Consider the following 20716-nt stretch of genomic DNA (forward strand, 5'->3'; position numbering starts at 1 on the left):
TAATACCCAGAGGTCTTGTTTGTGTGCAACCTATTTCATCTTATAGTGAGAAATATAACTTAAATCTTTATTGAGCTAGACATACTGTATATGACTTGCTGAATTCAGAAGAGACTATTTGTTTCTTTGCTTTAATAAAGGAAGATGTTCAAGATATATTTATGGGCTTTTTCCTCAGTATGCATTCTTCAGTAACCAGCCTATCAGCTGCAGCTCTTAGCAAAAACACATGATAAGGCCAGTGGGAGTAAACAAACCTGCCATGTACAGATAGAGGATTCTACACGGTGACTACAAATGGTTGAAATTAGGGAAAATGCTGAGAAATAATGATTGAGCGTGGTGTCTTTTGTAGAAAAGTTCTATCATGTGAGTGAGTTGCTGCCTATTACTCTGGAGAGGTTTTCTGTAATATCACAGCAAAGCCAGATATATATAGACAGAACAGTTGTGTCTGGATCACGTTCTTGGTAATGTGTTATTCTTCTTCCTCAGGTCGTGATGACCTCTCAGCATCTCAATGTGAAAGCAAGACGACCTCAAGCTCCGATCCACTGGGGGATGATGGTAAGCTGCACTGCATATAAAGGACTTTCACTATCAGTTTGAATATGTAGAGTGTATGTAGAGTAGCAGTGTGGATGAAGACCTAAGACACCTCACCATAATGTAATTTTTGATGGTGGTAAAATGCAAGTTGTAGAACCTGATAATGTAGTAAATTCCCGGATTTTTATTACATTATCGGGAATTTATTACATTATCAGGTTCTACATAAGTGTATATTTGTTTGATTTGTACCTGCACTTGCTGTGTCAGCAGATAGTAAGATACAGTAACACTTCATCACTGTGATGAAAACTGGCAAAATGCAATGTAGGACTGCTGAAAAAATACCAACTCACACAATCATAACTGTTAAAATATCAAATATCACCTATTACTGCATGTTGAGCTGAGAAGTCAAGTGCATCCCTTTTGTTTGTACTATGGAGTGTTTGATGTAAAACATTTAACAAAGCTCAAAATAGCTACTTTCCCCTCTAAATGTTTGCCCTTATGCTTGATATATGAAACATTTAAATAATGCATTAACTTTTCAAATCTTAAGTATACATTTAGTAAAAATAAATGACCTGCAAGTTGCACTTAAACTGAACTTTTTGATGCCACTCAACAAAAAAACAATGTTGATGTTAAAAAAACAACAAATGTCAAGTCAAGTATAGTTTATTTGTCCCAACTTGGGCAATTTGTTTAGAGTCTAGGTGTATAAAATACATAAAAAACAATACATTCCAACACACATACATACAACAGATCAGAAATGGAACTAAAGAAGTGCAGGTACTACGTAAAAGGAATTGCATAAGCATCTGCCCCCTTCACTGAGACACATCTGAAATTGGAGAAAGGGGCTCCACCACACACATGCATACATATAGTCAAGACAACACCACCAATAAGTGCCTCTGAATGGAGGTGCAATCAGCGTATGACAAGTGTTCTAACAATCTAAAAACTACAACAGCTGATTATTTCTGACAAAGAATGAAGACAAAGAAACATTTCTAACAAACCTGAGATAAGGTTATCAGAAAGAAACAATCATGCTAAATATACAAAAATTCCTTGGCATCTCTCAGAGAAAACATTTTGTTTGAAAAAAAATAGATGTGGCACAAGTTTTAAATTGCCTTTAAAGAATGTTGCAAAAGTCATAGAAATCCAGGAGGAAAACCTGCTGCAGTCTGCATGAAAAGTTCAACCAGGAGGATTCATTTTACAGCAAGACAAAGTCACCAAACGCAGAGCTTCTCTAAACAGAGAAAAAAACAACAGTATTATTGCTCTACAGTGGCCAGTGTCAGAAAGAGTACCCTAAGGCAGGAGATATGCTTGTTCCTAATCCAATAAAATCTATGACTTAGTGTATTAAATTTGATCTTAAATTAGATCAGTTGCCAGATATTTGTATTTTGTATTTGTTCATATTGATTTTAAAGAAAATATGTGTAAAAGAAAGCCGAATGATATCCACTGTGATTTGTTGGAAAAATGACAAAGAGGGTGGTAGATAAGGGGTGTGGAATACTTTTAATAGGCACTGTGTGTGTGTGTGTGTGTGTGTGTGTGTGTGTGTGTGTGTGTGTGTGTGTGTGTGTGTGTGTGTTTGTGTGTGTCTGTGTGTGTGTGTGTGTGTGTGTGTGCGTGCGTCTAAATACGTTTATGCAACTATGTGTGTCTCGACGTCTGCCAAGAAGATAGTTAAGCTGTGCACTTTTGCAACTGGTATTACTTTCCATAGCAGGCAGGCTGGGTTAAAGGACAGAGGCTCCACAGTGCAGCAGGGATTTTTACACTCAAGGCCTCTTTCCTTCAGCCAGCTTCAGATCCAGGACCATGGCGCAAGCGGCTACCATTGATCCCACCAAGATGGGAGAGGGTCGGGCGATCGCCGTTCTGACCTCGGGAGGTGATGCCCAGGGTAAGAGAAGGGTGGTATTTGAGTGTGGAGTGCCAAGACCGAGCATGTCTGCTGTTTGTTTGCCTCAGCAGGTGTCTTAGAGGATCTGGTGTATGGGAAGTCATTACTTAGTAACTCGACAGCAGGGTTTGATGACAAATAAAGTAGTATTCAAGACGTAAGTGAGTCAGAAACCTAGAAATGTTGGCTTCTTGAAGAGTCATTGGCTGTCTTAAATAAGTACAGCCTATATAGATTTCCATAGTGTACGTTTGTGTTAAAAGATCTCTACTAATATATTTTAGGTAGCTATAGCACTAGAAATATCACTGCTTTTTTCCTAAATCTAGCCCCCTTTTTACTGTTCTGTGCAATCATGTCTGCAGCTCCCTTTTATATCAAATCTGACAACACATCATTTTTTTATTAGTGATAATAATACTTTAATGGCTTCTCTATTGCCACAGAGTTATTTCTATGTCATATAGCTAACTTATGGAAAAGGGCAGCATGACTTCCTTCACCTAAAGCTGCTGCAGCCACAGAGTGAGACAGCCTCTTCCCTGACCTTTAACTTGATGAGGAATATCTCCACTGTGACCTTTGGGAAGTGTGTCAGTGACCCCCGCAATCCTGAGCGTGTGAGACATTGAGCTATCCTTGCGTCTGGTTTTCTACATATGTGAATTGTAAGACTTCATAGCAAATGTGGCAACACAAAACTGCACAGCTTGCTAACCCTCACAGTTCTTCTTTTTCACTCTCTAAAATGCATAATCCTCATAACGTTACATTCCACCACATAACAGTGGTGGAATGTAACTAGTACATTTACTCAAGTACTGTTCTTAAGTACACATATTTGTATAGGTAAGTATTTCCATTTTATTTAACTTTATATTTCTGCTCCACTTCATTTTGAGGCAAATATTATACCTTTTACTTCACTACATTTAGCTGCCTGTTACTTTTCAAGTAAAGATTTAACATAAAAACATGATAAATTTAAAGTATTAAGACATTTTTTCATTAAACCTTATTACAGAATACTAAGTAGGTAAAATGAGCCCTACCTTTACTAAATTTAAACGATGACTACAAGAATGCACCAATACATATAATCTAATCATATATTTAGAATATCAATTAGTGGGTCCATTCTGCATAACGAGTACTTTTACTTTTGATACTTTAAGTACATCTTGATGCTGATACTTTGGTACTTTTACTCAAGTAAGTTTTGAATTCAGGACTTTTACTTGTAGTGGAGAAATTTCACAGTGTGGTATTAGTACTTTTGCTGAAGTAAGGGATCTATATACTTTACTTTTTACTTTTTTTTGGTTACGACCATACCTTTTTAGTAATCTTGATCTCCAAGAAGTCCAAGTTTCTTCCTCTATTCCTTCTTCCTCTCTCTCTAACGCTGTATCTATTATGAGGGCTAATTTTAGAGGCATGACCTTTCTGTCATGTGTTTGTAAAGTGGTGAGGTGGAATGAGAGGGTCGTCTTTTGGTTCCTTCCTCTCCTCTCGTCCTTTACACTGTAAGTGGAGATGCTGTTGGCACCCTTGAAGCTAACCTATCCACATCTTGTCCTTTAAGCGACCTGCTGTCAAGAGTGCAGGCAGAGGCTCGGTTGCCTTTTCTGCAATACAAGCCTTTTCACTATCGCTGACATTTTAACTGTTACCAACAATGAAAGTACAGTCAAATAAATTGTTTTTTCACCACCATTTAAATTTTATTCCATTCAATCAGTCTCTCCACTTGTGTGTAAGCGCCATCACAAAGTCCTTGTGTAGTTACGAAGGCTAATGTGCACAAACTGCGCCCACAGGTATGAACGCAGCTGTGAGGGCCACAGTTCGAGTGGGACTTTACACTGGAGCCAAGGTGTATTTTGTCCATGAGGTAAATACTGCTTTCTGTTTTGATTATTCAATTGATTTTTTAATCCGTGCAATGTCACAACCAATACAGAAATATGGTCAAAATACCCTCCATTAAATTCCCACAGCTTCAAGTGCTATCTCTAATTTGCATGTGCTGATGTCAACATGAATGGATTACTGTGTCAGGGGGCCCCTGCATAATGTCACCCAAAGGGACATGTTTCAACCAGGAAGAGATGATAAATTACCACTAAAAAAACTTGACATAACAACAAAGAGACACAAAAAGACTATAAAGAGATGAAAAAAAAAACTACAAAAACAATAATAAAGTGGCACATCAAAAAAAAGACACACATAATAACAGCATTTTGCATGTCTGTGTCCAGGGGCCTTGTTGCCTCATAGCTCGCTCATGTCTGTCCAACTAAATTAATAATTATATAAACAGAAAAAAAATGCAACAAACACTTTCAACTGAGAAGCAGAAGCCAGTGAATGTTTGCAATTTCTGCATGAGAAATGACAACATTGATCATAAGATTTGCTTTTTAACAACTCATTTTTTTCAGCTGTATACCATGGCTTAACACACAGCTATAAATAAGCAGCAAATCCCAATATAATTAACTCAACACTTGTTGGACTGAAATAGCTTCACATGGCAGAGTGCAAATACGATATGATTAAGCTTGAAGCTTCTTCCCAGTAATGACCACTAAGGAGGTGATATCATTGTATATTTTGTTGACAGGGTTACCAGGGTCTGGTGGATGGAGGAGACCATATCCGCCCTGCTACATGGGAGAGTGTGTCAATGATGCTACAGCTGGTGAGTGAGAACAAGCACGAGGATGCAAAAGCAAATTTATCTGCACTTTCCTCATCTGCACTGAGGTTTTTAACTTGTGATCAGTGGGTTGACTAGATGATCTGTGTAATCTGAGCAACTCTTTAGCCTCTACAGTGCAGTTCTGTAGGTCAAATAGTCATTTAAATGTCAAAGTTCATTAAATAGCATAACATTTAATGAACCTCAGAGATAAACGGTTTCAGGTAACCCAGCCTCATCTCCTAAGTTGCCTCACTGGAATTCATGTCTGAGACCTTTCCTCCTTTCCTGACATCAGGGTGGGACGGTGATTGGAAGTGCCCGCTGTCAGGATTTCCGCACCAAGGAAGGCCGCACCAAGGCCGCCTGTAACCTGGTCAAGCTGGGCATCACCAACCTGTGTGTGATTGGAGGTGACGGCAGTCTGACAGGTGCCAACCAGTTCAGAACAGAGTGGAGTGAGCTGCTGGCTGATCTGGTCAAAGCCGGTGAGAGACTTGAGCCCCAAATTCCCAGTTTGAAGAAAGACAACCTCAAATGAAATATTTCTTTTCACATATCTGCCCTTATCTACTGAGGTTATGATACACGTTGCTGGCTGTAGGTAATACAGGCCCGAATCACTATCTGAGGATTAAAGGGATAGTTTTGATTTATTAAAGTGGGGTTGTATGAGTTACTTATTCATAGTCAGTGTATGACCTACAGTAGATGGCAGTCAACATGCCCCCAGTTTGGAGAAGCAGGCAGGATTACTGACACAGGAGCTGGTGATGTACTGCTGTGGACAGGGACAGCAGCAGAATGCATTTCAGCCACCTAAATAAGGCCAATCTAAATTCAATATTAGTTTGATTGTATGCCAGAGTTTCTGGTCTAATGCTGCCCCGATCGTTTACTTTCTTCGTGTCATTGTGTGTGGTGAATTTTAAATGACCCTATAAAACACCAAAGTCACACAATAAAACAAACTAACTAACTGATCAAGGCAGCGCTAGACCAGCAACTTCTGTGTTCTGCGAGGTAAAATGACTGTTTTTGTTAGCGAAGTCTGGTGGCTTTGAAGAAAGCATATAGATAATGACTTTAGTTCCCCATTGGAAAGTTAAACAGAGTTGACTGACTGCAAGGTAAATCAGTGAAAATATATTAAATATAGCATACACTGAAACTGATTTTTTGTTTTGTTTTGCTGCTGCCCCTGTCCCAGCAGTACATTGAAAAAAAAAATTCCGCAACCACCATCTACTGTAGGTCATACACTGACTCTGGATCAGTTCCCCATACAACCCCACTTCAAACTATCCCTTAAACTGTTTCTGAGACTGTTGCCATTTGAATCTGTGCTCTCAGGTAAGATCACGTCTGCTGAGGCCAAGCAGTCCTCCCATCTCAATATCGTTGGCATGGTGGGCTCCATTGACAACGACTTCTGTGGCACCGACATGACCATCGGCACAGACTCCGCCCTGCATCGCATCATAGAGATAGTGGATGCCATCACCACCACAGCACAGAGGTATGCATGTAACCGTTCATGCTTTGATTTGAATTACAGACTAGACATGTTATTGTAACATTTTTGACATGATCTGTGTTTTTCTGCAGTCACCAAAGGACATTCATCCTGGAGGTAATGGGCAGGCACTGTGGGTGAGTACAGTCTATGATCATTTATGATATGCAATGATCGGATCTTTACTTTTTAGTTTTGGAAAAGACACCCAGCCTCTGACTCTTTACCTACAGTTACCTGGCTTTGGTGACAGCTCTGGCCTGTGGCGCTGACTGGGTGTTCATCCCAGAAATGCCCCCAGCTGAGGGATGGGAGGAGCATCTGTGCAGAAGACTGATGGATGTAAATGTCTTGTCCTGAATAGTTTTCGATGACTAATTTGACTTTGGCTTTGGAAAATGTTTACTTGCTCATGTTAAAGGTCTTCTCTGTCAATCTCAGCAAAGAGGCCGCGGCTCCCGTTTGAATATTATCATTGTGGCAGAGGGAGCAATGGACCGCCACGGTAAAGCTATCACATGTGAAGATGTCAAAAAGGTCAGAATTGGTGGAAGCCTAACATACCAAGACGCATATAGACTTTGAATGTGAAAAAAATAATCATAATCTCTCCTCACAGCTGGTATCAACGAAGCTAGGCTTTGACACCCGCACCACCATCTTGGGCCACGTGCAGAGAGGAGGAACCCCTTCTGCCTTTGACAGAATCCTGGTAATACAACTGCTGTCACACATAAAAATTTCATATATTCACAGATTCATGTCTAATGATTGCCATGGTTCAGGCCAGCAGGATGGGTGTGGAGGCTGTGATGGCCCTGCTGGAGGCCTCACCAGACACTCCCGCATGTGTGGTGAGCTTGTCTGGAAACATGGCCGTCAGGCTGCCTCTCATGGAGTGTGTACAAGTGGTGAGTAAATCAAGTTTTATATGCAAAACAAACCCCCTTTCTTCTGTTTGTACAAAATTAATTCTCCTTTTCATCTTCTTCCAATCAGACTAAAGATGTCACCACAGCCATGGCTGAAGGGAGATTTGATGATGCGGTGAAGCTCAGGGGAAAGTGAGGCATGCATTTTTACATAATGTATTTAAAAATCTCAGGTGTCATGCTCAGTTTAATTGCATATATATTTCTGTACAACAGGAGCTTCGAGAACAACTGGAACACTTACCAAATGCTGGCTCATGTGCACCTCCCAGAAATAAAGGTCAGGAATACCATATTGTGTATTAACTGTCCTATAAGCTATAAACTTATGTTAAGCACATTAGAAAGTATCACATTAGAAAAGCTAACATTTTAAACTAAATGGCTCTAAAAGGTTTTTACACTAACTTCAGTTGTTTTTTGTCTTTTTCAAAAAACTATTGATATCATGACACAGAAAGCACTGAACCCAAAAGCACGAATTAGAGTGTCCAAACAAAGTTTATTTCAAAGCAGCAAACAAAAGAAGCAAACTAAACTGAGGGAGAGAGGCCATAAAAAATCCTCTGGCAAAAGTAACAGGCAAGACACAGGCAGAGCAAAAAACTGGCAAGACAAGAGCAGGACATGTGACATGATGATCTGACAGAGGAGGGTGAATGAGAATGGGTAGTATTTGAATGGGAGGCTGATGTGGAGAATGAGGGCCAGGTGTGGAAGTGGGCGGGGAAGCACAGGTGAGGGGAATGAGGTGATTGCAGGGCAGACAAGGGTGGCAAGATCTGCAATGACAGGAGAGTTATTGATAAGCAGATGAAAAACAGTCTCTAAGGCCGCGTTCAGACTGCCAGCCAAAATCCGGTTTTTAGCCCATCCAGATTGGAACTGGATGGCTCTTTTGAAGTCCGAACAGTCACAAATCACATGAAATCCGAATTTTGCCGTGACGACGTCAGACGCTCTGATGCCGTTACTATGGCAACCTGTCAGATCAGTCAATAATGTGGCCCAGTCTGAACAGAGCCATATCCGATTTGGACACTTGCTAAAAACAGTGTGGACAGTCAGCCCTAAAAATCTGATTTGAGTAGGAATCTGATTTGAATCAGATTCTCCTGCAGTCTGAACGCGGACCAAGAAGGTGATCCTGTGACAGTTGATGCACCAAATGTGATATGGAAATGCCTTTGTCAAATAGGTTCTGAATTAGTAAACATTTAACCCCTGTGTTGGCATCTTCCTGAATAATATATTACTTTTTCTACATCTCAGGAAAGCTTGGAACATGGCCAATACTATCTGACATGAACAACTGAAACAAAATCCTATAGCAGTAGTTAGTTGGCCAAAGCGACTTGTTTTGTTTTTGGTTTGCACTTCTTTTATTCTGTTTACTGGCAGATTAGAGCCATGCACAAAGGGTAGCCTAACTCCTGACCAAGTAACCTAGTTTATTTACTCCAAATCACTTGAGAGAAATGTGGCTTATTTCCATTTCTTTTTTGCAACATTGCTTAAAATTCTCTTGAAGTTGAGTGAAAACAGAAAAAAGTTCCAGCAGAAAATACATGTTTATCCTGTCAAATGTCTCTGTAAATGTGCCTTTGCCAGAGTAATATCAACATTGCCATATTGAACGTGGGAGCCCCGTGTGCTGGAATGAATGCTGCAGTTCGTTCAACTGTCAGGGTCGGGATCCTCCAGGGCCACCAGATGCTGGCAGTGCACGACGGCTTCGATGGCTTGGCTCATGGAATGGTAAATTCTAGATACAAACGAGAAGCCGTTTACTTTCATGACAGTTAATGACCTTTACCATATTAATGCATTGCCTATGAAAGAGCATGAGAGAATGCCCTCTGTCATTGCACAGATTGAGCCTATCGGTTGGTCTGGAGTGGCAGGATGGACTGGAAAGGGAGGCTCTAACCTCGGCACAAAGAGGTGGGATATTTCAACAAACCACTCTAATGATTGGTCCAGTAATACCATTGCATGGTTCAGTGTTATTAAGTGCACTTTAAACGTAACATTGAGCATGTGCAATTCTGTTTGTTAAAGGTCCCTACCACAAGAGTTCATGGAGGAGATCAGTCTAAACATCGCCAAGTTCAACATTCATGCTATAGTTATTATTGGAGGCTTTGAGGTGAGCAGTTAGAATATAAAGGCACAGACCTAACACTGAAACCCAAGATTTAAATTACATTTTACTGATTTCCACCTTCCTTCCCGTCTTCACCAGGCGTTTGTTGGAGGTCTGCAGATGGTACAGGCCAGAGAGAAGTATGAGGAACTTTGTATTCCACTTGTCGTTGTTCCTGCTACTGTCTCCAACAACGTCCCCGGATCTGACTTCAGCATTGGCACTGACACTGCACTTAACACTATTACAATGGTGAACTTCTCATAAAACACAAAACAAAGACCAGATACTTTTAAAAACTGAATTATTTCTCACTATATTTTTCTTCCGTCTCCTTTTTTAGACATGCGACAGGATCAAACAATCTGCTGCCGGCACCAAGAGAAGAGTGTTCATTGTTGAGACTATGGGAGGATATTGCGGATACCTGGCAACCATGGCTGGCTTGGCATCTGGAGCTGACGCTGCTTACATTTACGAAGAGAAGGTCAACATCCATGACCTGGAGGTTTGTCCTTATGAGTGTACAAAAGGGACATAACATACATGACATACATCAGAAGTCTGATCGTTGATTTTCCTGTAGCTGAATGTGGAACATCTGGTGGAGAAGATGAAGACGACGGTGAAGAGAGGACTGATTCTGAGGTTTGTGGGAATTAAAGTCATTGCTTTTCTGATCAACTTCACAGTGTGGATTCATATTTCACCAAATATACTAAATCTGTTTCAGAAATGAGAAATGCAATGCCAACTACACCACAGACTTTATCTTCAACCTGTACTCAGAGGAGGGCAAGGGTGTGTTTGACTGCAGAAAGAACGTACTTGGACACATGCAGCAGGTGAGCCACGACATGGAGAGCTTCTGTTTGTGGTGCACAGTCTCATTGTATTTGTCACCAGATTGAATTTCACAAACAAATCCTCTGTTAATAGGGTGGAACTCCCAGTCCCTTCGACAGGAATTTTGCCACCAAGATGGGCATCAAGTCTGTGTTATGGCTGACTGATAAGCTGAAGACATGCTACAGACATGGTGAGGACACGTCTGTATGTATGCAATTGTGGTGTAACAAATGCTTTGCTCCCTGTGCTAATGCAGGCTATTATTTTTCATCTCCAGGTCGTATCTTTGCCAACTCTCCAGATACAGCCTGCGTGCTGGGCATGAAGAAGAGATCCTTGGTCTTCCAGCCTCTGGAAGAACTTAAAGATCAAACTGACTTTGAGTAAGACTTCATTTCTAACCTGTGTATATATATATATATATATACATGATACAAAAGTTATTATTTAAATCCAATAATAATATACAACTGTTTAATTGAAAAAAAAACCCCACAATAATCAGTTATATTGTAACATGCCAGCACCTAAATGTGCATAAGTGTGCTCCTTCCTGTGCATAGACTGAGACCAAATCCCAAATAACAGTGCGTCAGAATCTTTGTGAAAACTGCTCCAGTGGGTTTTAAGAAGCATTTTTCTTAAGAAGGGTTGGTGAATGAGGTCCATTGCACAGTTGGGGTGAGCGGGCCAAAAAAGGGTTAAGACTTCAGTTAATATTTGACTAGAGTTCGCAGCTAGTGAGAGAAAGGATTCCAATCATATGCCCATGCTGCTGAGTTTGTGCTACATGTGTATATATGCTGATAATTGCTAAAATGTCAGCTATAAATCTTAAATCCCTTGTTGTGAGTTTACTTTGGAGTCTTTCTGCCCCCTAGTGGTCAACAATTATTTAATCCAGCATTAATTGAAATGTCTTTAATACATTATTTGACTTTAAGAGTGCTGTACCTGTTGTTTTTTCGCTTTCCTCTTAACAAATGTTGTCCTCCACAGGCACCGTATTCCGAAGATACAGTGGTGGCTAAAGCTGAGGCCCATCCTGAAAATCCTGGCCAAGTACAAGATTAATCTGGACACCACTGAAAAGGCAGCGATGGAACACGTCATCAAGAAGAGAGCCGTAGTTCATAAGTAGCCTTTCTGTATCAGACTGTCTTCTGCTGAAAGAAGCTTGTAAACTCTGCCTCTGAAAAGTGCAATATGAATAAAGATCATGACCATTATGGTTCAAACAAAATACACACAAAGTCTCACAAGTATTTTTTTTGCCAGCAAGAACTGGCAGTATTTTATAGTGTAGTCTTATTTCATAGCTGTCTCCATTCACAGAAGCGTGTTCCCATCCCTTTGGGGTCTGGTTTATTCAACCCCACACTACTTTCTGTCCCTATTTTCATCTAAAATCTGAATTATATGTTCAATTCAAGCTTTTTTTTAAACTCAATTACCTGTCACCTGTACACACTTTAATACGGAAGTAAGGGTTGTTAATGTTCAGTGTGTTCCAAAGTACCTTTGTGTAGGATTTTAAATAATTGTATCTGATTTGCATTGCTAGGAAAACGCTATGGGTCCAAATTCACAACCTGTCAGGTTATTATGGATAACAGATAAATAGGGAGATTTAGAATGTTTGATATTTTAGTTCACATTTTAATGCTTAGTAAACTCAGCCCTTGAAGTAACAATCTAACAGAAGTTCTCTTGAGTTTTTAGAGTCTTACCTATTTAAACACAAGTCCAGCAGTAGGTGAAGAGGGGAGGTGTGGACCTGCGCCCTCTAGTGGATATGCTCCAACCAAAACTCTCCACTCATCACTCCACACATCTTTTTTTTTTATGTTTTATTGTTTTACAATAGTGAATCACAATGAATCTGATTGTTTTTCACTGATCAACGAAAAGACTCTAACCAATATCAAAATGTCCACACCAGGACAATAACACTGCTGTTTTGAGTTATTTTGCTGAGCCTTGACCTATCTAGATTGTTATTGAACTTTATATTCTTAAATGTCTGTTACAATCATGTGTTCTGTATGATACTCAGGTCTGGCTGACTCATTGTGTAATCAGGACTTAAGCTAATTTAGAATCAACATGATGTTCAAAGTGCCAGTGTGTAAGTAGTTAATGAAAACAGTAGGGGCATTTTGGTGTGATTATTAGATGTAATTATGATGATTAAATATATTAGGGAGAGTATAGTAGGAGCAAAATGACTCCAACCCTCCATGTACAAGCACTTCCCTTTGCTACAACTCTAAAACACTTACTACTGCAATTATTATTTAAAATCACTCGAATAATTACTGTACAGACCAGTTTCTAGTTAACATTAATTCTAATTCAGGTGAAAACCTTTTAAATGTAGCAACAAATTTGGCGGCTGTCTGTGCATAATCAGAAAACTACGATACCCATAAGTCCTCGCGTTTCCGGGTAAAAACGGATGTGGTTTCTGATTGGCTAGCAGACAGCTTTCAAAAACAGTGCGCGGTTGGTGCAGTCTCCATGATTTCCGAAACTTTGAATTTACACAAATTAAACATCAACAAGATTATGGACAACACATCTCCTTTTTATCGGCTGTGAATAAAAGTGTTGCCGCAAAGGTACTTATTTACTTTGGCTTACTCTCTTGGTTAAGCTAGCAAACGTTAACGTTAGTTGAACAGCGTCTTGTTGTGGTTGACGTTGACGCTAACGTTATTAGCTAAGCTAGTGTTACGTTTCTCGCTTTATCTGAGTTTAAAATGTACTCTTCAATAACGTGTTTTCAGCAGCTGCCGAAATGAAGTGTTTGAAGTTGGACGAATACATCAAACGGACGGCCTCTGTGAAAGAGACGGAGCTTTTACTTCAAGAACTACAGGTTTGTATTATAATGTTATCAAGATGAACCACTGGTATTTATATTAACCTTTAAAATTGTAATTTTACTAGTTTAAGAGAAACTTGTCAAAGCACTGACTTTGAAACAAACGTATTCGTGGATTAAATGCCTCTTAATGAGCCCAATTCCATTTGCTGTATTATAATTAGACATATTTTTCTTTATATAAATAAAAAAACAACAAAACACACCAGAGTAAACTATATATACCACATTTGTAAGAGGATCCAAACCTACCTTGTTTTTTTTATATTTTGCAGAGTTATGTGAAGAGTCAACTAGGCCTTCAGGGTCGCACACTGTGTGACAGGGTCATCAGAGCCTGTAACCACCAGCTCGGAGTTGGATCCCCTAACATTGACCATGTCGGTCAGCTGGTCCAGCTGGTGGAGCTCTCCCTTCAGGGATATGATATTTCTGCAGCACTTGTTGCTCAGATTCCACTGTACATGGAAAAGATCATTTTCCACATTGTCAAGAAGCTAAGCTCCCTAGAAGCTCACAGTCATTGCAGCCATATTGCTGGCCTGCTTTACAGCAGGCTTACCCCAGCCCAACAGGTATGCATCACTTTCTGTTTTTACAGCTTTTTTGCATGTGTTGTATGCTCCACATCAGCACTGCATGATTGCGTTGAATCATTAACAAGGGTACAACTGTTTTATGGTCCACAGGCTGATGACTACTGTGTTCTTGTGCGGAGCTGTTTCTCAGTGCTTTGGAATGGGCTTTCTGCTAAAGACAAGAAAATCCTGAATCCCCGCGACAAACTCCACTGCCAGATGCAAGCTCTAAGCTTCCTCCTGCTGTTGGACACCCCCACTTTCTCCAAAGCCCCCATCTACACAGAGGATGCCATCGGAGAATTTGAGAGTAGCTGTGAAGCAGTAACGAAGGACGATGCTTCTTTTCTTCTCAAGGAAATGCACACACTTTTCCACAGATGCTGGATTAGCGGTCAAGGCAATGAGGGAGACGTGTCCAACCAGTCTACTGATGCATCAAGCTTGTATACGCTTTCTGAGATGGTGCTGATTCTAGTGAAGGTGCTTTGCAAGGCCGGCCACTATGATCTGGCCTCCACCTTCTTAAATGACATCAAGAGCAAGGTCATAGACTCTGCTGGGTCTCAGTGTACAGCTGTGGTTCTCGCCAAATGGGCAGTAAAGATTCATTCTACAATGAAGGCTCGTGGGGAGAGTGGCCAGGCTCTGACAGAGTGTGCCAGGACCCTGAGGTCTCTTTCAGCTGACCTGGGGGACAGAGAAGCTCATGCAGTCCTGGAAGGTTGTGGGCTAGTTGTTTGGGCTATCGAAAGTGGCGACAGCAAGGGATTAAGCGGACCTGTGCTCCTGGCGTGGTTTTCTTTTCTTGAGGAGTATCAAGAACAGATATTAAGGATGCTAAAGAGGGTGAGTTTAATTATTTATTACTATCATTATTTTTAGTGTATATTATATTAGCTGATGAACAATACTAGTGTTCAAAAATGGCACATTTAAAATAAATGTTCAATTAAAAAAGTTATTACTTTTTGACCAGGAAAATTGTTTTGTTTGACCCCTTACTAAGACCTACAGTCATCAAAACATGTTGATTTGCATAGAAATAGAATAAAGCCTTTTTATTGTATCTTTCCTTGTTGATACTCACTTTTTTCACTGCTTTTCATTTTATTGCTTTTCATTAGTGTGTCCAGAGGGAAGTCATACTGTAAAACTCTAGTACTGTTGCATTTTTCTCAATTGCTATCAAAAAATAATTTTGTAATAAAACTATTAACTTGTGGTTTGCTTTATTTACAGAATTCAACATGCCAGGCTGAGGGCAACAGACTGCAGCAGGCCCTTTGCTTCAGTATTTACCAAGGCTTCGTATTTGCTCATGACAGCATGATCGCATCTCAGGTGAGGCTGCTTTCTGTAACGTCCAGTTTGATGATGACTATAGCAGTGACATAACTGAAAATAAGATTGATGAGTCACACACTTACAGCATGTTGCTGCAGTTGTAATTGTACTCTAGTTTAGCCCTCAGTACTGATTGTGATTTGTTGTTCTCAGTTGGAGGATGATGACACACTGGATAGAGTGCTGCTGTACTGCCAAGCCACAGCTGGACTGATGATGACTGAACTGCGAAAATTGTCGAGTGAAAGCCTTCTCATTAAAGCCGGTGATTATATTATTTTATTATTAATGATGTCAGGTCACTTAAATGGGTGTGAAGTGCTTACTTAAATTATATATTTTGTGTGTGTGTGTGTATATGTGTGTGTGTGTATGTATATGTGTATATATATATATATATATATATTCACACACACACACACACACACACACACACACACACACACATATATATATAAGTATTTAACAGTCACATTGTATGATCTTTTATTTATTTTTATGTTTACCATGTGTCTTGCAGTGATGGCTGTGAGCAACTTAGCTTGTGGATTTTACAACCGCCGACTTTATGACCAGGCCTTCACATTAGTTGAGATCCTCTGCAAAGATCTATGCAAGAATTGTCCCGCCTCACTCTCTGCCGACAGGGTAAGCTCTTAGCAAGTGTGTTTTGTTTCATCATGCAGCATATTGTCTCTGCCTTAATAAAGACACATTACATGTCTTTGTCTCCTGATTTTAAATAGGTTGTGTTAGATGGGATTAAACTTACTGTCTGAGATTTGTTTTTTATAAATGTTTATTATCTGCATTACAATAATCATGGCTTATGACTCCTCAGTTGTGCCGACCCTTCATGCTGGCCGTGCAGACGTCTCGGCGGGCTGGAAAACTGGAGCGAGCGCTGGACTGGGTTATTCTGTGGTTGAAGGCTCTGGGGGACAATATTACTACTCATATGGCTGAACCGGTCTCTCTGTGGGCAAAAACAAAGACAGACGCTGCCCGTAACTCCGAGGAGGACATCCGTCTCCGGTACATTCTAATAAAGAGATGTTGTTTTGTTGTTTGTGACAACATTGAAGTTCCCAGAACCTAATCTTGTCCCATCCTGGAACAGGACATTACACGATGGTTTTGGTGCTGACGTCCCAGATGAGCCAGTAATGCTTTGCCTTTTGGAGGAAGAGCTGCGTGCCTATAAGGAGGTGGCAGGAGACACGGCCCAGGAGCGTTACAACACACTCTGCGACCTGTTGGACATATGCCATGAGGACAGCTCCCACACCCATCTGCGTGCAGTCTACCTCTGTGAAATGGCCCAAGTTGTGTGTTACCAGGATTTCAGTGAACAGACTGACTGGTAGGAGCTTTTGTTTACAACATTTCTAATGAGTGCTGCACCTTGATAAATGCAAATGACATTGTACAAATACAATTGAGATTGTTAGCTAGCAAAGGCTGCAGCCCACTGTCTCAAAGCTCATTGTGTTCATTTGTAAAATCACAGCACGGCCGATGATTTTACCCATGAAGCTTTACGTCTGCTTGAAGAAGAGCCAGTGACTCCAGAGAATGTTGACAGACTGAAGGATGATAAAGCACATGCTTTACTTTGGCTCTACATCTGCACTCTGGAGAAAAATCTTCAGGAGGTCAGCTCTATTGGATTTATCATGCTGTTACTGTTTTGATTAAAGGTCCAGTGTGTAGGATTTACCAAAATATGCCAGTAATTCCTATACACTGGTCCTTTTTGTAGTGTCATTGTTTTGAATTAGATTTTTTGTCATAACATGCGAATGAGTTAAACTGAAATTAACAGCATGGTAATATTCATGATCAAGCTTTTTCTTTTGATAATGGGACTATATGACTGGTCTAGATTCAAGTATTTGGATTAAGTACTTTGTGATTATTTATTGATGCGTGCATGTGTTTTTGGTCAGGCCATTGAAAGGGACAAAAAACTGCGAGAGCTGCGTGAGCAGACACGGTGTGCAGCCAATCCCATAGGAACCAATGATTTTGATTATGAAGACAAACAGAAGACACAAGACAGCATCCAGGTCTATGAAGGCCTGCATTTCAACCTGGCTGCAGAGAACAGTAAGAGCCCTTTTCCTCCTGTAGACAACAGTATAATGACCATGCATTTTACTACAATCTGCATCTCTGCCAAGTACTATTCTTGGGTCTTATCAAAAACAGTGTTCATGCTGTTTGAGATTAATAGACATTTTTAAATTTCCTTTTAAGAGCTGTGCAAGCCTCTGGAAGGAGCGCTGGGTGAGTGGTCTGCTCTTCTGCAGAGTAAAGTGCTGCCTTCTGTCAGAAACCCCAAACAGACCTGTAGCTCCATCGCTGTGGCTGCTGCTCTCTTCAAACTCATGGGAAAGGTAACAACACAGAAAGGGGTCAACATTATTCGGCAGGTTCTCTTTTGGTTTCTTTTCAACACTTAATTCATTTTAAACTTCTATTAAATGAGTAATAACCTCACGCAACATCTTTATGGATTAGATGTATGCCTTATTAGTTTATCTCTGATTGTAAAATGGATTTAAAGTTAAATATACCACATTCTCCTTGGTTTTTCTCCTTAATGGGGGTACAACAGTGCAAAAAACAATTAGTTTTGAAGCATAAGTGGTCTAAGAACTTCGGTAAGCAAATCAGTAAATATTAAGTTGTACTGTAAGATGTGAATCCTGGGGTCAGGTTGTTTATAACAAGTTTTCACATAATCTATGTATTTATCAAATCTCACTCTCTTATGTAGCCTTTGAAGGCTTTGGAAGCTTACCAACTTGCGATTGGACTTTCGCGCCAACTTGCTGATGCCCACGGATGTGCCAGTTCCCTCTGTCAGTCAGCCAGCATCCTTCTGGAAATGGGCACCCCTGAACTGGCTCTGGTAAAGAGATTTTGTAATAATTGAAATATAGCACATCAATGGAGATATAGGTCATTTGTTAGATACACTTTGTTGTTTGTGGTATTTCTGTAGGCCCAGCTAGAGCAAGCAGAAAAGTTTCTTACCTCGGTTCCCGCTGCTGATGGACCTTCTTCTCTCTCTGCGCTGGCTGTTCTGTTGAAAGCTCAGTGCTGCTACAGCACAGGACAGGTAGGTCACGTCTCGTGTTTTTGCATTGTTGTAGGGTTTTTTTGTTTTTTGGCTGGAACAGATTTAATCAAATTACTTTTTTCCTGTTTGACCAGGTGGATCGTGGAGTAGCTTATCTGTGTGAGGTGCTAAAAGAAGTGAACGAGCAGAGGCCGTCAAAGAGCTGGTACCTGCTGCGTGCTCGGACGCTCCAGACCTGCAGCTCCTATCTGAGTTTGGACACTGCTGCACTGTCACAAGCCCAACGAAGCTTAATCACACAGCCTGGTTAGCTCAAGCATTTTCTACACTACACTTATCAGCACAGATGGTTTTCTGTTTTAAATTTGCATTGTGGGGATGTAGAAGAGAGGTTTGAAGCTTTAACTAAGTAAGGACCTGTGTTTGTGTCTCAGGTATAAACAGCGCAAACACTGCCCTGTATGAAAGTCTGAAGCTTCTCTGCAGCCTGCTGGTCACGTTAGTGGGGAAGGGCCTATACGGGACTAACGGCAGCAGCTCAGACATGCGCTTTGTCGACCAAGGTACGTCCGTCCCACACGAGTACTGACAATGCCAGGAAGAGCTGCTAAAACCTTTATTGATGTCTCTTAGTGCTGTGTGCCTTGTTGATTGTCTGCCTCTCGCCCTTTATTTACAAGCAGGAGACAACTTGGTGCTGAAGTGGCAGCTGCTCTCAGACCTGTTAAACTGCTCTATGAAGATGGTGGCTGTGAGGAGCAGCTGTGGAGCCATCAATGATGCCAGGCTCCAGTGTCTTGAAGCTCTCAAACTGGCCACCAAGCTGCAGGCCCTCAGCCAGTATGTACATGTGCATAGTGGTGGGTTAAGTTGTAGGGCAGGGTCCAGAAATTGCTTATGCTCTGATAATATCACTTTACATTGTCCATTGGTATTGTTTATCTGTAGTGTTTGATGCTAAACTTACCTGTAGGCCAGTCTGTTTCTCCTTTTTACTTTTGTGTGATAAAAAAAATAATTATAACTGTATAAAATTGTTGTATTAGTACATGCTGAGTAATACTGTACTTATAACAGCCTTGCACATACAGAATACATAACAGCTAATGCGGTCACATTGGAAAACTCTGGCTTGTTTGATGGAATTCGCTTTTTTCTTTCCTCATTTTTCCAGATGTGCCGAGCTGCTGGTGATGAAAGCGGAGTTGGAGCTAATGCAAGGGGAGAGAGAGGAAAGTAGAACTGATTTAAACCAAGTGAGGGACCTCCTGGAGCTCTGCACAGGTCGGTTCAATTCAATTCTGCACCAGTTTAAATAAAACTGGACAATGTCATCAAAATTAAACCTTTCAAGCAAATTGTAATCAAAAGTTTGAATTCAATTATCTTTAACACTGTGTTATCGAATGTAAAGTGTAACTGTTCAGTTATGTGCTGTATCTGGAAGTAATTTGATCACTTTTTGAGCTTTAGCATGATTGGTATTGCGATACAAAAATATCCGTATTAATCTCTAGAGCTGAGCTTTATGTTTGAAATAAACTTAATGTGCATTTGTTTTGCTATGGAAAGAGTATTTCTCTGTTGGGGTCTTAAAAAGCATTAAAATTGATGTCTTAAAGTGTGCAGCAACCCTAAATGCATGTCTGTTTCCTTGAATTACTAAATTAATTTATTTTTGTTCCTTTTTCTCAGATTTTTCTAATCCGGTGCAGAAGGCAGAAGTGAAAATCAAACCTAGGAAAGGTCGCCCAGCTCTGAAATCTCAGTCGCCCCTGCCTGCCTTTGAGGACGATCTTGAGGGCATCCTGAGCACTAGGTGGATGGGCAAAGAAGCTATAGAGAGGGATCTGACCAACTCCCCGCCTCTCAAAGCCCAGCCTCGCCGCTGGCTCTCCTCCCTGGCCCATGACTCTGACTGCCAGTGCCCATGCTGCTCTGAGCCCTGTCTGGGCCGTGCCACTGCTCGCTGGGCAGCCACGCAGGCTGATCTGGTCCACCAGCTGGATCCCAATGAAGCCAAAGTCAGTCTGAAACTTCAATCTGCAACATTAGCTCGCTGTAAGAGTGTCGCTGCCAAACTTGGGGCAAAATTGGCAAAACTCTTCCCTGCCAATAGTTCCATTAAACCCTCCCTGATGCAGGACATTGTGGGCCGTGTGTATCTTCGCATGGCCT

The 20716-nt window shown here is 40.8% G+C and overlaps 2 protein-coding genes across 4 annotated transcripts in view; both read left to right on the forward strand.

The window, feature by feature from the left end:
• The first annotated feature begins 288 nt into the window (after positions 1–288).
• Positions 289–11857, forward strand: pfkmb (phosphofructokinase, muscle b). The gene is made up of 24 exons (XM_059329208.1): positions 289–369; positions 496–567; positions 2384–2488; positions 4309–4382; positions 5118–5195; positions 5494–5683; positions 6549–6714; positions 6804–6848; positions 6945–7053; positions 7153–7248; positions 7331–7423; positions 7497–7622; positions 7711–7775; positions 7860–7923; positions 9255–9401; positions 9517–9587; positions 9705–9792; positions 9889–10041; positions 10133–10297; positions 10376–10437; positions 10523–10634; positions 10729–10828; positions 10916–11021; positions 11638–11857. Exons 1-24 carry the CDS (start codon positions 330–332, stop codon positions 11777–11779), a joined length of 2469 nt encoding a protein of 822 aa, XP_059185191.1. The 5' UTR covers positions 289–329; the 3' UTR covers positions 11780–11857.
• Positions 11858–13114: 1257 nt separating this feature from the next.
• espl1 (extra spindle pole bodies like 1, separase) overlaps positions 13115–20716 on the forward strand; it is a 16301-nt gene continuing 8699 nt past the window's right edge. For 2 of the 3 annotated variants that reach the window (XM_059330217.1, XM_059330219.1), the window contains exons 1-19: positions 13115–13259; positions 13428–13519; positions 13801–14100; positions 14215–14952; positions 15346–15447; positions 15604–15715; positions 15971–16098; positions 16292–16485; positions 16571–16813; positions 16961–17105; positions 17400–17559; positions 17710–17849; positions 18233–18367; positions 18461–18577; positions 18673–18844; positions 18973–19101; positions 19222–19378; positions 19713–19822; positions 20234–20716. The exon at positions 20234–20716 is cut by the window's right edge and continues 629 nt beyond it. In XM_059330217.1, coding sequence (XP_059186200.1) covers positions 13439–13519; positions 13801–14100; positions 14215–14952; positions 15346–15447; positions 15604–15715; positions 15971–16098; positions 16292–16485; positions 16571–16813; positions 16961–17105; positions 17400–17559; positions 17710–17849; positions 18233–18367; positions 18461–18577; positions 18673–18844; positions 18973–19101; positions 19222–19378; positions 19713–19822; positions 20234–20716 — 3646 coding nt within the window. In that variant the 5' untranslated portion in view covers positions 13115–13259; positions 13428–13438. The remainder of the gene's footprint in view (positions 13260–13427; positions 13520–13800; positions 14101–14214; positions 14953–15345; positions 15448–15603; positions 15716–15970; positions 16099–16291; positions 16486–16570; positions 16814–16960; positions 17106–17399; positions 17560–17709; positions 17850–18232; positions 18368–18460; positions 18578–18672; positions 18845–18972; positions 19102–19221; positions 19379–19712; positions 19823–20233) is intronic. The other variant, XM_059330218.1, reaches the window with a different exon arrangement.

Source organism: Centropristis striata, chromosome 3 (assembly GCF_030273125.1).
Source record: "Centropristis striata isolate RG_2023a ecotype Rhode Island chromosome 3, C.striata_1.0, whole genome shotgun sequence".
Lineage (NCBI taxonomy): Eukaryota > Metazoa > Chordata > Actinopteri > Perciformes > Serranidae > Centropristis > Centropristis striata.